Source organism: Polypterus senegalus, chromosome 7, assembly GCF_016835505.1.
Source record: "Polypterus senegalus isolate Bchr_013 chromosome 7, ASM1683550v1, whole genome shotgun sequence".
Lineage (NCBI taxonomy): Eukaryota > Metazoa > Chordata > Cladistia > Polypteriformes > Polypteridae > Polypterus > Polypterus senegalus.
This window is the reverse complement of record NC_053160.1, coordinates 9482639-9497883: the sequence shown is the minus strand read 5'-3', so window position 1 is coordinate 9497883 and position 15245 is coordinate 9482639. Positions and strand designations below refer to the sequence as shown.

Sequence of the window (15245 nt, the reverse complement as noted above, 5' to 3'; positions counted from 1 at the left end):
CTCTCATATTCTAACTCAGTGGGTAACTGATGTTCTATACGACTTGAAATCGGAAAAAATCAAATTCTCACTTAGAGGATCTGCGCAGTACTTTTTTAAAACCGGGCAGGATCTGATCAATAATATTTTAGAATAAGATTTTATTTTGGGGGAAAGAGTTATCCTCAGGTGGCGCAGTGGTAGCGCTGCTGCCTTGCAGTTAGGGGACCCGAGTTCGCTTCCCAGGTCTTCCCTGCGTGGAGTTTGCATGTTCTCCCCGTGTCTGCGTGAGTTTCCTCCCACAGTCCAAAGACATGCCGGTTAGGTGGATTGGCGATTCTAAAATTGGCCGTGGTTGTGTTTGTGTGTGTCCTGTGGTGGGTCGGCACCCTGCCCAGGATTGGTTCCTGCCTTGTGTCTGTGTTGACTGGGATTGGCTCCAGCAGACCCCCGTGACCCTGTGTTTGGATTCAGCGGGTTGGAAAATGGATGGATGGATGGAGTTATCCTCCGGCAGTGTGGTAGCGCTGCTGACTTGCAGTTAGGAGACCCGGGTTCGCTTCCCAGGTCCTCCCTGCATGGAGTTTGCATGTTGTCTGCATGGGTTTCCTCCCACAATCCAAAGACATGCAGGTTAGGTGGACTGGCAATTCTAATTTGTCCCTTGTGTGTGTGTGCCCTGCCCGGGATTTGTTCCTCCGGGTGCTCCGGTTTCCTCCCACAGTCCAAAGACATACAGGTTAGGCGGATTGGCGATTCTAAAATTGGCCCTAGTGTGTGCTTGGTGTGTGGTTGTGTTTGTGTGTGTCCTGTGGTGGGTCGGCACCCTGCCCAGGATTGGTTCCTGCCTTGTGCCTGTGTTGACTGGGATTGGCTCCAGCAGACCCCCGTGACCCTGTGTTTGGATTCAGCGGGTTGGAAAATGGATGGATGGATGGAGTTATCCTCCGGCAGCATGGTAACACAGTGGTAGTGCTGCTGCCTTGCAGTTAGGAGACACGGGTTCGCTTCCCAGGTCCTCCCTGCATGGAGTTTGCATGATGTCTGCGTGGGTTTCCTCCCACAATCCAAAGACATGCAGGTTAGGTGGACTGGCAATTCTAATTTGTCCCTTGTGTGTGCTTGGTGTGTGTGTGTGTGTGTGTGCCCTGCCCGGGATTTGTTCCTCCGGGTGCTCCGGTTTCCTCCCACAGTCCAAAGACATGCAGGTTAGGTGGATTGGCGATTCTAAATTGTCCTTGGTGGGTGTGTGTGTGCCCTGCGGTGGGCTGGCGCCCTCCCGGGGTTTGTTTCCTGCTTTGTGCCCTGCGCTGGCTGGAGTTGGCTCCAGCAGACCCCTGTGACCCTGTGTTAGGATGACTGACTGAGTTATCCTCCCTCTTTTCTACTCTTGAACGTTTTACTCCATCTGTTGGCCTTCCTCTCCTTCTCATGGCTGGGGCTGTTGAATTGAATTTCATTTTGTTAAGTTTGACTTGATTGTATGGAATGTCACATGCTTGTAATAAATTCAATAAAAGGAACAAAAAAGAAGTGCATGGTGCGATTTTATTAAGTCAAAGTCCTGAAAATAAAGTGCAGTGCAGATCTTAATAAATAAATCAGTGCATAATGTGGAGGATACAAATGAACAATAAATACTTTAACATCCCAATGTGAGACCCTCCGAAGCAGCAGGTTGGGCTCCTCCACAAGACAAACATGGCTCTCTCCCTCTCTGTGTCTCTCCAGCTCACCCCGGGGGTCCTGCCACCTGGACTCCTGTCCCACCTGCCCACAGTGGAAACAGCCGAGTCGCACCTAGCTGGACCTCCATCTTCAAAAACACTTCTAGGATCCCCAAGAGAGTTGTTCTCCAGTCAGTGTTGTTAATAGGGGCACTGGCGCTGCCATTGCCTCTCTTCCTCCTCCTCTTCCTCACTTTCTGGCGCTCCGGACTTTGCCTTAGTGTTTCTTTTCCAACTCCTTTTCCTATACTGCTTGGACTTTCTTTTTAAATGTTCCCAAGCATGGGTGCTTCATTATCGAGGAAGTTGGCCAGACTGTACACATCTGCACGTGAATGCAAGCACACCAGTTCCCCCATTAACAGCCCCTGGGGTTACTCCGCCATGCTACCACACACCAGTGCCCCATCGTCCTGTTCTTGGCCGCACTGAGTTTCTAAGAGCATGTGCCGCCACGGATCTCACTTCGTGGCAAGGCGTAGAGGCTTCACAACAGGACTGTGGAGTAACACAGCAATGGCGCTGATTACCAATGGATTCCTGAACTCCTCTAAGCACCACTGGGTCCGTCATCTGCAAGTGGAAGGAACATCACTCCACCATCAACCGGCCACACACAAGGCCGAGCAAGTCAGAAGGTTAGTCAGAAGAGTAGCCCACATTCCAAGGACTCCACCCAAAGAAAGACCTGGAAGCGGCAGCTACAGTCGCCACACAGAAGACATTAAATGACGCTCTTCACTAACACTGGAAGACCCCATTACTGAAGAAAAGGCACATTGAAGCTCATTAGAAATTTGAAGTTGGACTGAAACCACTTCTTTACTCTTTACTTAGTTGTGGGAATCTGGAACAAACAACAGAGACATGGAGCTGAAGCTGAAACCTTGAGAGGCTTTAAGAAGGACCTGGTGACTTATTGGATTGCCTTTGCTATTAGCTAAACAAACAAGTGACAAATGCAATGAATGGTCTTATGTTTCCTATTGCACCCTGGAAGCACTTCCAGCTCAGGAGAAACTCCTCCCAGCAGCTCCTCTGGCTGCCCAACAAAAAAGGATAAATGTCTGCGTGGCATTGTGTCCATCCAGTTGCTATGTCTCTGTCATTCCAACACATGGTGCATTTGTAGTAATAAAATGCATTGCATTTGCCATTCCAACAGGTGGAACATCAAAAACACTGCTTTTCAGAATCCAATACCAAATCAATTATCTACACTATATTGCCAAAAGTACTGGGACACCTGCCTTTTACACACACATGAACTTTAATGACATCCCATTCTCAATACATAGGCTCTAATGTGGAGTTGTCCCACCCTTTGCAGCTCTAACAGCTTCAGCTCTTCTGTGAAGGCTTTCCACAAGATATAGGAGTGTGTTTTGGGGAATTTGTGACCAGGAGAGCATTTGTGAGGTCAGGCACTGATGTTGGACGTGAAGGCCTGGCTCGCTCGCTCCCTCGCAGTCTCCGCTCAAATTCATCCCGAAGGTGGTCTGTCAAGTTGAGGTCAGGGCTCTGTGCAGGCCACTCAAGTTCCTCCACACCAAACCCGCTCCTCCATGTCTTTATAGACCTTACTTTGTGCACTGGTGTGTGCCCAGTCATGTTACCATCCCCAAACTGTTCACCACAAAGTTAGGAGCATGAAATTGTCCAAAATGGCTTTGTATGCTGAAGCATTAAGAGTTCCTTACACTGGAACTAAGGTGCCAAGCCCAACCCCTGAAAAACAAACCCACACCATAATCCAACTTTCCACTTGGCACAACACAGTCAGGCGAGTCCCGTTCTCCTGGCCAGACTCGTCCATCTGATTGCGTGATTCGTCACTCCAGAGGACACGTCTGCACTGCTCTCGAGTCCAGTGGCAGGCGGTGGGCTTCACACCACTGCATCTGATGCTTTGCATTGCACTTGGTGATGTTAGGCTTGGCTGCAGCTGCTCAACCATGGAGACCCACTCCATGAAGCTCTCTCTACGCTGCACTGTTGTTGAGATTTTAGAGGTCTGTAGCTATGGACTCTGCAGAACGCTGGTGACTTCTGCCCACCACAGCATGCGCTGTCCCTGCTCTGTGATTTGCGTGGCCTACGTGGCCTGCCATTCCCAATTTCTACCACTTTGTTATAACATAACTAACAGCTGACTGTAGAATATTTAGTAATGTGGAAATTTCACAAATGGACTTATTGCATAGTTGGCATCCTATCACGGTACCAGGCTTGAACTCACTAAGCTCCTGAGAGCGACCCATTCTGTCACAAATGTTTGTAGCAGCCACCTGCATGCCGAGGGGCTCGAGTTTATACACCTGTGGCCATGGAAGTGATTGGAACACAAAATTCAATGATTTGGAGGGGGGGTTCCAATACTTTTAGCAATATAGTGTATGTCTGTAACCCGGAGTCTCCAGCCTGGAGCTCCAAGTAGGTAGAGCTGACTAAATGAGCACCAGTAGTGGGGAGCTGCAGACCTCTAGAGCTCTGTCTGGTTACATTCAGGTTAAGATGAGGGTTGTCTGACTCAAATAATGCCAAGTTCTGTCATATAAATGAATTACTTGGTGCTCCTGGGTGGAGTCTCCAGGATGCAGGGATACCAGACTCTTCCCAACGGCTTATAATAGAGACATGTGCTTTGCATTTGTCATTCCAACAGATGGCACATCATAAACATTTTTATTAATAAAAGGTGTTGCATTTGTCATTCCAACAGATGGCACATCATATACATTTGTAGTAATAAAAGGTGTTGCATTTGTCATTCCAACAGATGGCACATCATAAACATTTTTATTAATAAAAGGTGTTGCATTTGTCATTCCAACAGATGGCACATCATATACATTTGTAGTAATAAAAGGTGTTGCATTTGTCCTTCCAGCCGATGGCACATCACTAACATAAACATTGCTTTTACAAATTCCTATACCAAATCAAGTATGTATGCCTCCAGCCCAGAGTCTCCACCCTGGAGCTCCAAATAGGTGGAGTTGACTCCAATGGGCACTAATAGTGGTGAGCTGCAGACCTCAAGAGCTCTGCCCAGTTACATTAAGGTTAAGAGAAGGGTTGTGGGAGGCTTGCCTGACTCAAATAATGCCAAGTACTGTTGTTATTAATTCCTACTATTTGGAGCTCCTGGGTGGAGTCTCAAGGATGTAGAGATAGCAGCCTCTAAGAAATGGCATTTGACAGAGACATATATTATTGCATGTGTCATTCCAACAGATGGTGCATCACAAGCAAGTACAGTATATTAATGCATTTTATTACTGCAAATGTTTATGACATGCCATCTGTTGGAATGAAAAATGAAATGCAATTTTTTACTACATGCTTCACAAAATACATTCCAAACGATGGTGCACTGCAAACACTACTGCTGAGGTCTACATTGAGTACTTAGATTTCAACCTATCGTAGACGGGTAGCACAGCTAACACAAAAATAAAATAAATTGCACTGAATTGGGTTTATGTTTGGGTATTGGGTTTCTGTTGTTCATACAACATGCTTACCTGGGTTAGGCTGAAGGTATTCTGTTGTTCTGGCCATTATTTCCAATACAGCTCTGCTTGTGATGTCCACTTTCTAAGAAAACAAAGAAAGCAAAATATCATATAGTTTAGGATATGATGGCAACTTTGCTGTTTAATTTAGCTTTGTTGATTTAAGTGAACACATTTCTAAAAAATCTCATCAAAGCAACTGGAGAGCCGTTGATGAGGAAATAAGGCAACATAACCTGGCAGCCAGGTGGATGAGGGTAAAATGAAAGCCTTTAAAGTTACGAGTTCAGAATATGCATATGGCCTACAGCATGGTCCTTGGTGAGACAATTTAGTAGTCTGTACACAATATGTAGGAACGTCAGCCTTCATTATTATATAAGCATCTCTACACACCATAAAGTAACACTTCACAAAGGTGTAGCATGAGATCCTTCAAACTTCAAAACTCAAAATTAAGTAAATCTCGGGAGAAATGCTAAGCCCCTCAGAAGAGACTCATAACATCTTACCATAGGCACAACATAAAGGAACAAATCAGATTAAGAACTCAGTCCACTTGTGCACTTTACTGAAATCCTTTGGTCCAAAAGTCTCCCAAAAGTCACAAATGTTCAGACCCAGACTTTCCAGATTTTAGCAGGTGATGTGACCAACTTAGGGGCCCACAGTGGCAACCGGAAGGCATGGAATGAGCCGGCACACTTGGACATATTTATTTTAAAAGCTTCGTAAAAAGCCAAATTTCACCCTTGGGACAAATACAATTCTATCTATCTATCTATCTATCTATCTATCTATCTATCTATCTATCTATCTCTTATAGTGCCTTTCCTATTTATCCATTTATTATATAGTGCCTTTCCGATCTATCTATCTTATAGTGTCTTTCCTATCTATCTATCTTATTGTGCCTTTCCTATTTATCTATCTATTATATAGTGCCTTTCCTATCTATCTATCTATCTATCTATCTATCTATCTATCTATCTATCTATCTATCTATCTATCTATCTATCTATCTATCTATACCAAATACTTACAGCTTCAACTGTGAAAAACAGGAAGGAGTATCATCCATCCATCCATCCATCCATCCATCCATCCATCCATCCATCCATCCATTCAGGAACACCAGAACCAATGAACAGCAGTATCAAGCCCAAGGCAGTACCCAAGTCTGGACAGGATGCCAGTCCGTCTCATGCCCAGACTCACATTTACTAGCAGCAGGCCAAAGTAAAAGCAGAATAAATTGAACCGTAGGCATAACACAGCATATGATGCCCCTCCTGCCTTCACAAGATGCTGTCTTTCTCTTTTTTGTTTATTTTGTCATCCTATGGCTGGCTTAATATTTTATATAGTGCCTTTTATTATATTATATTATATTATATTATATTATATTATATTATATTATATTATATTATATAGTACCTGTCTACTATCTATCTATCTATCTATCTATCTATCTATCTATCTATCTATCTATCTGTTCCCTTGGTCAACATCAATATGTATTGTAGAAAAGAAATGGTCATGGTGTAATGAACAACATGGATGGACTGCTGTTCTAACAAGGACGAACCTCTTTATTGGTCCTAGACTTGAGGCTGGAGTGCAGAAACCACAATAATAGAAGCTCCAAGGGGTAGATAACCTTTCCAGACTGCATACTAACCCGATATGTTAGTGGACACTGCCCAGGTACCACAGGGCATGCTGGGAGTCACAGTCCCAAGGCAAAGCCCTGCTGAGTTCCATGGGTGCCTCCAGGGGGAGCTGTTGGGATGGACCATCCTTAGTTGGAAACCTTCCAGCTGACCTGGAAGGACTTCCTTCATGCAAGGTCATGATAGCGGAAGTATTATATTTTACTATATTTTATATAGTGCCTTTTATTCTGCTACATTATATAATGCCACACACAAGAGAGAGACTGTATGTAAAAGCCACATGTTCATATTGCTAGTAATGGGAGTTCACTGATCACCAGCTGCCCAGCAGACATAACTTTGCTAGCAACTGAGGACATGATTCGAAACCTTTAAGGGAAAACTGCAGTACTGCATGTAACAGGAAGGAGCAACTGAGGAAACGAAGCAGAAGGACTCCTTATTAAAGTAAGAAGAGCACTCTGAAGATCTTTCCACGTGTACTGCAGTAAGCCAACCATAAAAAGAACAAAGCATCACCCACACCAAACGACAAGTACACCTGCTGTAATGGAGTCTCAATGCACATTCAGTAGATGCCAGTAAGTTACAAAAGCACCTCCTAAAACGCCCATTACAGGGGGATATGTATTATTAATAGTGGAGCTCATTTGAAAAATCAGTTTTTAAATATTATTTAAGACACGATAACTGCATCAGTTCATTGTTTTTTGACTACCTTATTCCTTATCCTGCACCAAGAATCAGACTGACTAAGTTAAGTCATCATTCATACTGTTCTTTCAAAATTCATGAAAAAGTTTAAGAATTCCTGGCATAACATTTTTTCCCATCCTAGCAGAGGGCCACTGAAGCTCTGTAAAGGGATGATTTGTACTTCATGCTCATGGCTGCCACATGTTATCCAGCGTTCATTTGACGCGTTCTCTGAAATTAGCGCGGTGCGTGTGCAAGTTGCAGTACCAACAAAAAGTCTGTCGGGGCGCATTGTGATTAAAGTCGGAATGTGACGCCAGAGTCTCTGGTTACTATCTACATGGGACAGAAAGCCGCTTTGCGGATCCAACGAGATCGATGTGTGTGCTTCAATGTTTAATGAATGGTTCGATGTGGTGAAGCAAAATGCCGACATACAGATGTATTTGTGGTGCTTTATATTCAAGTGTCGCATATTCCTGATCGTGTCGACACGATACATTTTTAAAGTCTCACGTACCATCTTCTGTGCCGTCTTTTTTTTTTTTTTGCAGTATCAGAAAATATGGAAGCGTATTTGAGCAACAGAGAAAAAAATTTGTTTTGGCAGAGAGACGCCCCAGAACTGTGAGCTTGCTGTTGCCCCGGCAACGGATAAACAGTCTTCCACAGACGCGGCGATCGCACTTTGGGACGCTCTTTGGCATGTCGTCGTGTTGGAGGAGGTCCCAAGAGAATTTAGAAACCTCACATTTTCTTGAATGAGTGCTGAATTAATAGGAACGTTTCTTGAACAAGCGACACTGAACCACATAAAAATGGCTTTTTCCACGTCTTCAAATGCGGCAGTTCGCTATACGTTTGCAATCCGAGATTTTTCTTCTTTTTTCGTTCAGCCTTTCAAGAAAGTTGACGGTGTTGATGACGAAATTCCGAATTCCTTGGCAATGTCTTTATTCTTTTTGCTGCAATCGAGAGCCGCAAAATTGTAATTTTTTTTTTTTCTAATATGAACTGTTATCGTTTTTTCGTGTCTGCCATTTCTATAGGAGGGCGGCAATAAGTTCAATTCCAATGGATATTTTTCAAATGTTGATGAGCAATAAGCAAATGGTATCACTGAAAAAACCGCAGGGAAAAAAAACAGGATGAGGAAAGTTCGAAGAAAGAAAAAATTTGCAATGTTTGTGTTCGGGGATCGTTGTGCACAACTGAGCTGCAACCACAGAACGAACTGCTCTGTGGATGATTCATTCAAGCATTTCAAGGTCACTTCGTTGTAATGAAAGGATCTGCTGAATGTACTTTGTAGTAATGAGATTTCTATAGACTCGTGTCATATGGGGAAACTGTCACGACCATAAAAATACTTCGTTGTAATGAAAATTTCGTTGTAAAGATATTCGTTGTAACAGAATTTTACCTGTATAATAGAGCCAAATATCTCACCACTCTTGATAACGTCAGACTCTGCCGCACAATGGTTTTCGCGTGATTATCTTCAAAAGGCCCTCCAGTTATTTGTGGGCACAATTGCAGAGTGCATGGCCACCCAGCTATCAGTTACCAGTTAAAGTGAGTCATTAAGTGTAAGAGGACACCCAATGTCCTGAAGTCGTAACAAAGAAGACAACAGCTCAGTGTCCACGTCTCTGAGTCAATCAATCAATCTGATTACTTCAAGGACTTGAGAGGTGGCTAAAGTCCACCAGCCTGGGCGTGTAGCCATTCGGTGGGCTTCAGGTTAGGTTCCTTGGCATTAGATCAGCTCACAGAGGTGGCAGAGATAGGACAGATTGCACACTGCCATCGACCCCAGGTGAGCAGCGTGAAACATCTCAAGGTGAATGACAGCAAACTGGATGCACCTGAGCACTATGGAGGAATACTTCAGACAAAATTAAATAAATAAATAAATACAGGCGCAAATAAATAAAAGTACTGTGAAATGTGCACATTAAAAAATAAATGTATCATGAAATACGTTTTTTGTTGCTTATTTATTTATTTATTTATTTATTTAATTTTGTCCGTAACATTCCTCCAAACCATCATGAAATGCGACTTGAAATAAAACTGTCACTTTCACTCGTCAAAGTTGAGAGGGTGGGCTCTAACACGCCCTCTAGTTACTGATTGGTGAATCGATAGCACAAGAATTAATTAGAAAAATGCTTACTACTGCCGATGAAATGGATTCTACCAAAGATATTACGTATTTCAGAGAGAGAATTGAAGATTTATCGGAAGAAATTGCAATGTTGGCGGCCCTTTTAGACTCCGATATAGATTTTTGAAAATATCGAAGAACTGGCAGAAGGGACTCGGCTGCACTTCAGTTCAGGTGACGCAGTTCCCTGCTCTGGACGTCCATCCTTTGACTTTCCAGCTGAGTCAATAGAACACCTTCTGTTATGCGGTTTAAAAGTACAACAGATTACAGATCTATATGGTGTATCGGAGAAGACGATCACAAGGCGAATGAGCCAGTTTGATATACGGCTGTATTAGTTTAGGTACTTTGACATGGAATGCCCAAAGCAGCGCCAACTAATATTTTGATCTGAGTATTTGACCCTAGTTTTACGAGTATAAAGTTAGGTGCATATTCACAGCTACTTTTTCAAACAACTTTACAACTCTGATCAGTGGCAAACATTGCAATTTCTTCTGATAAATCTTCAATTCTCTCTCTGAAATACGTAATATCTTCGGCAGAATCCATTTCATCGGCAGTAGTAAGCATTTTTCTAATTAATTCTTGTGATATCGATTCACCAATCAGTAACTAGAGGGCGTGTTAGCGCCCACCCTCTCAACTTTGACGAGTGAAAGTGACAGTTTTATTTCAAGTCGTATTTCATGATGGTTTGGAGGAATGTTACGGACAAAATGAAATAAATAAATAAGCAACAAAAAACATATTTTGTGACACATTTATTTATTTGTGCTCTCATTTCATGACATATTTATTTATTAAGGCTGTCATTTCACAGTACTTTTATTTATGTGCGCATCTATTTATTTCATTTTGTCCGAAATATTCCTCCATAGAGCACAGCTTGGGGTGCCACAGCAAAGGATCAGAATACTTCCAGGAATGAGAGCTTTCAGCTTTGATTTTTAACAACATTGAAAACATTTCTGAAAAGATGTTCTTAATTTGTCAATTTGGGTTATGGAGTTTAGACTGATGTTCAGAGATGGCAAAAGTAGTCCACTTGAAATGAAACCTACAACACAATATAGTGGTGTCTAGAACAGGGGATTCCTGAGCACAATTACCGTATTTACTTGTGTACCACTCGCCCTTGTGTAAGATGCGCACCCTAATTTTTACAAAGAAATCGCGAAAATCGTTTTGCCCTGTGTACGACGCGCGTTGTGATTGTATAGAAAGCGTTTAGAGAGAGAGAGAGCGCGAGCGAGAGAGAGAACGAGAGAGTGCAAGCAAGCGATAGAGAGAGAGTGCGAGTGTGCGAGCAAGAGAGCGAGAGAAAGAGAGAGCGAGAGAGCACAAGCAAGCGATAGAGAGAGAGTGCGAGCGCGAGCAAGAGAGCGAGCGCGAGCAAGTGACGAGAGAGAGAGAGCGCGAGAGAGCACAAGCAAGCGATAGAGAGAGTGTGCGAGTGCGCGAGCAAGAGAGAGAGCGCGAGCAAGTGAGCGAGAGAGAGAGAGAGAGCGAGCCCAAGCAGAAGAAGTAAACATTACAGAATTACATTTCTTCGTGTATGACGCGCACCTGATTTTCTAATGCTAATTTTCAGGAAAAAATGTGTGTGTGGTACACGTGTAAATACGATAGTCCCAAAAAATACCTCTCTAGTGGGCAGAAAACTCTAAAACCCAATCTTAGTGATTGGCAAAAATGGATATAATGAAGATATTAGAAATAAACTTGATCCATTAGGCTCAAAAGGTTAAGACAGAGGTAAAGAATTTAGGGGTCATTATTAACTCTGACCTGAATTTTAAATCACATATTAATCAGATTACCAGGATGGCATTTTTTCACTTAAGGAGTATAGCAAAAGTTAGATCTCTTATAACTTGGTAAGATGCTGAGAAATGAGTTCACGCTTTTGTTTTCAGTCGACTAGATTACTGTAACGTACTCCTCTTAGGACCACCCAAAAAAGACATCAATCGATTACAACGAGTGCAGAATGAGGCTGATAGAATCTTAACTAGGAAAAGAAAATCCGAGCACATCACACCAGTTCTGATGTCACTACACTGGTTACCCGTGCCATTTAGGATTGACTTTAAAATTCTGCTTATGGTTTACAAAGCCTTCAATAATCTGACTCCGTCTTATATTGTGGAATGCCTGTCACCTTACACTTCAAATCGTAACCTTAGATCTTCAAATGAGTGTCTGCTTATAATTCCAAGAGCTAAATTTGCAAGAAGTGGTGAGGTGGCCTTCTGCTGTTATGCACCTCGAATCTGAAATAGCCGACTGACAGAAATTCACCAGGCTAATACAGTGGAGCGCTTTAAAAAACTGCTGAACACACATTATTTTAACATGGCTGTTTCATAGCTTCAGTTTAATGTAACCCTGATATCATGTTGTGGCAGTAGGGGGCAGTAGTGCACCCTCGAACCCTCAGGTACGACTCCTGACACCGGGTAACAGTCCAAGACCTTTTTATTTTTCTCACAGTGCACCAAGCACCTTCCACACTACAAACAAACACACTCTAAACAAACCACTACTATTAAACTCGCTATAACCTCTCCTCCTCGCCCAGACACTTTGCTCCTCTCCCACCCAGCACAGCTCAGTGTCTGGACTGAGGCAGCGTCCTTTTATAGCCCCTGACCCGGAGGTGTTCCTGTCCCAGGAGTCCACAGTTCCCTACTCCTTCCGGGTCAGGGCAATAAGTCCATTACTTCAACCCGGGAGCACGCCATATCTTCCTGTCACGTGACCGTGACGTACTCCCGGGTCATAAGGCACAACAGAGCCGATAAGTCCCCCCACAGCGACTCCTGGTGGCGCCCAAGGTATCCAGCAGGGCTGTGAATAAACACCACAGAGTCCATAAGGCCCTGCTGGACCTCGGAGCACAATCCCGCTGTCTGGAGAGCTCCTCCTGTCGGCCTGGGGGTGCGGACCGGCCTCGGAAGCCGGCAGTCTTCCACAATGTATATGCATTGAATTATCATTTTTATCATGGCTAACCCCTACTTTCTCTGCTGTTCTTTTTCTGGTTTTCTGTGGTGCCAATCTGCGCCACCACCACCTGAGCAGGGTGCCATGCAGTCCCTCCATTGATGGATTGAAGACCAGAGGTCCACATGACTGTCATCGTTTAATTCTTCCACGTCAAGCCTGAAAGCCATGAGGACTGATTGAGATCATTTATGTTAGGTAGAATGCCCAGATGGGGCTGGGTGGTCTCGTGGCCTCAGAACCCCTGCAGAATTTTTTTTTTGTCTCCAGCCCATGGAGTTTTAATTTTTTTTTTTTTTTGTTTTTTCTGCCCTCCTGACCATTGGACCTTAATTTATTCATTGTTAATTAGTATTGCCGAATTTTATTTTTATGTTTTTCTTTTTTCTTTGTTACCTTGTAAAGCACTTTGAGCGACAGCATTTGTATGAAAGTGTGCTATAGAAATTAATGTTGTTGTTGTAGTCATGAGAAGGCAAAGGTAGAATGTATATAAAAATATCTATTATGCAAAAAATGTCAAAGAGCACAAAAGGCACAACAAGGGTTGCCAGAAAAAATCCAAGGTAATCCCAGGCAAACAAATCCCAATACACAAATCCCACGAATGGTCAAAAGACAGAGGGCAGAGGTCAAAAGTCCAGGAAATTCTCAAAAAGCACCAGAGATACTCACCAACATCAGAGCATTCAATGAACCACAAGAGACTCTGTGTATCCTTAGCCTTTATAGGGCTGAGCACAGCCCTTTGATGGTGATGGGCAGGAGGCCCCGCCTCAGGGGGAACCACCCACAAGACACACGGAACATAACAGAACAAGCATAGAAACACGGAAAAATGCAAATAATTGGCATCAGTAACACAAACAAAACAAGCAAAAATGGACTTAAAGGGCATAAAGAAGGAATCTGACTGGCTGGCTGAAATATAACATGGTCTCCACCTTAAGGGGGAGACACCCCGACTCACTCTCATAAATCTCATAAGTCCAAAGTGTACAGAAGGTTGAAGGGGGTCTGGATGCTTTCTGCATCCACTGTATACTCTATGAAACTTCTAGAACACCACACAAGGACAACACACAAACACCAAAAAGAAGACATCACTGGAATCTAACCAGGGTTCAACCTCAATAACAACTGCATCACCATCTTGCTTGAACAGGCATCTCCACTTTGACCATTCCGACTACGGAGTTTTCTTCTATTTTAGATTTTCATCAGTAACGGAAGCCTAACATAGAAATAGCAGATGCAAGGCAGGATGTCATCACACATGGGGTACCATTGGGCACAATCATTCCTTACCCAATCAGTTTGGGTGGCCAATCAACAGGGTGGTCTTTGGGTGATCCTGATGGATGCAAACACCCAGCGACTTAACATGTCAGAGAGGTTTCCATGATCGATGATCCCCTGAGCGATGCCGTCGAGAGTCGTATACTCCTGGTAGTGCCTCCCATGGCGGCAAGGTCAGAGGTGATGTCCTGACTATGACCGAATCAACCCCTATTCCCACCAAGGGTCCATCCAAAGTTTCAAATTGGTGCAACTTCCTGCTGTCCCTCATCACCCTGCGCACGGCTTCCCATGTGGATTCCCGACAGGAAGTGAAGCGGTGCGATTGAGTATTGCCCACCCTCACCACAACAACTCCTTTGCAATGGCTCTTCCTTCCAAACTTGAACAACAAAGGACCCCATCAACAAAAAGAACAAGAGAGTGTCATTATATCACTATCAAAACCAACCCACCATCCCCAGGTGTGGCATTTCCCCGTCCCATCATGCCTCTGGGGTCTGCCTTACCCAAGATGGACTGTTCTCCAACCAGCCTACACACAGGAGGGGGAGTGACAAGGATGGATGAATGGATGGACAGCATCATTATAGGGTCGACAGACAGCCATGACAAAGGCCCAAACCCAACGCAGAGTAGTCCAAGAACTGAAGCGGAGTCAAGCCGCCACCTGTTAAAGCAGATGACTGGTTCATTAATCAGAAGACGTCTATTTAAAATGTGGTGAGCCCTTTTGAGTGCTAAATGTTCAAAACAAATTGATTTTTTTTTTTTTGGCAAGAAGGAAAGTGCTTTATACTGAGAAACTAAAATCAATATGCTGTGTGAAACTGGCATTAAACAAACCCAGAAATGACAGCCGTGTGATTTAAACGAAATTATTTTTAGACCAAGGGTGTATACATAATAAATGATAGGAGCCATTACTGTCGGCACACTGCGGCGCATTTCTAGCTCAGGATTCCATCTTCTGTAGCCTGCCTGGACTGAGGCCTCCCTGCTCTCTCCATCCATTTATTTTTATAACTTTGCCTTCTTGTTAAAGGATTGTAGAGAGACAGAGGTTACAGGGTAAGGCAAAAAACTAAGGTTGAGCCAGGGTATTCCATTAGAGGCCAGCTTACAGTTGTGCTTGAAAGTTTGTGCACCCTTTAGAATTTTCTATATT

General features: G+C 43.6%; 1 protein-coding gene across 1 annotated transcript in view; it reads right to left on the bottom strand.

Moving 5' to 3' along the window:
• The window catches only part of LOC120532312 (endophilin-A1-like), a 211980-nt gene that overhangs the window by 47193 nt on the left and 149542 nt on the right, over positions 1-15245 (bottom strand). Inside the window, exon 3 of the mRNA XM_039758211.1 lies at positions 5234-5306. Coding sequence (XP_039614145.1) covers positions 5234-5306 — 73 coding nt within the window. The remainder of the gene's footprint in view (positions 1-5233; positions 5307-15245) is intronic.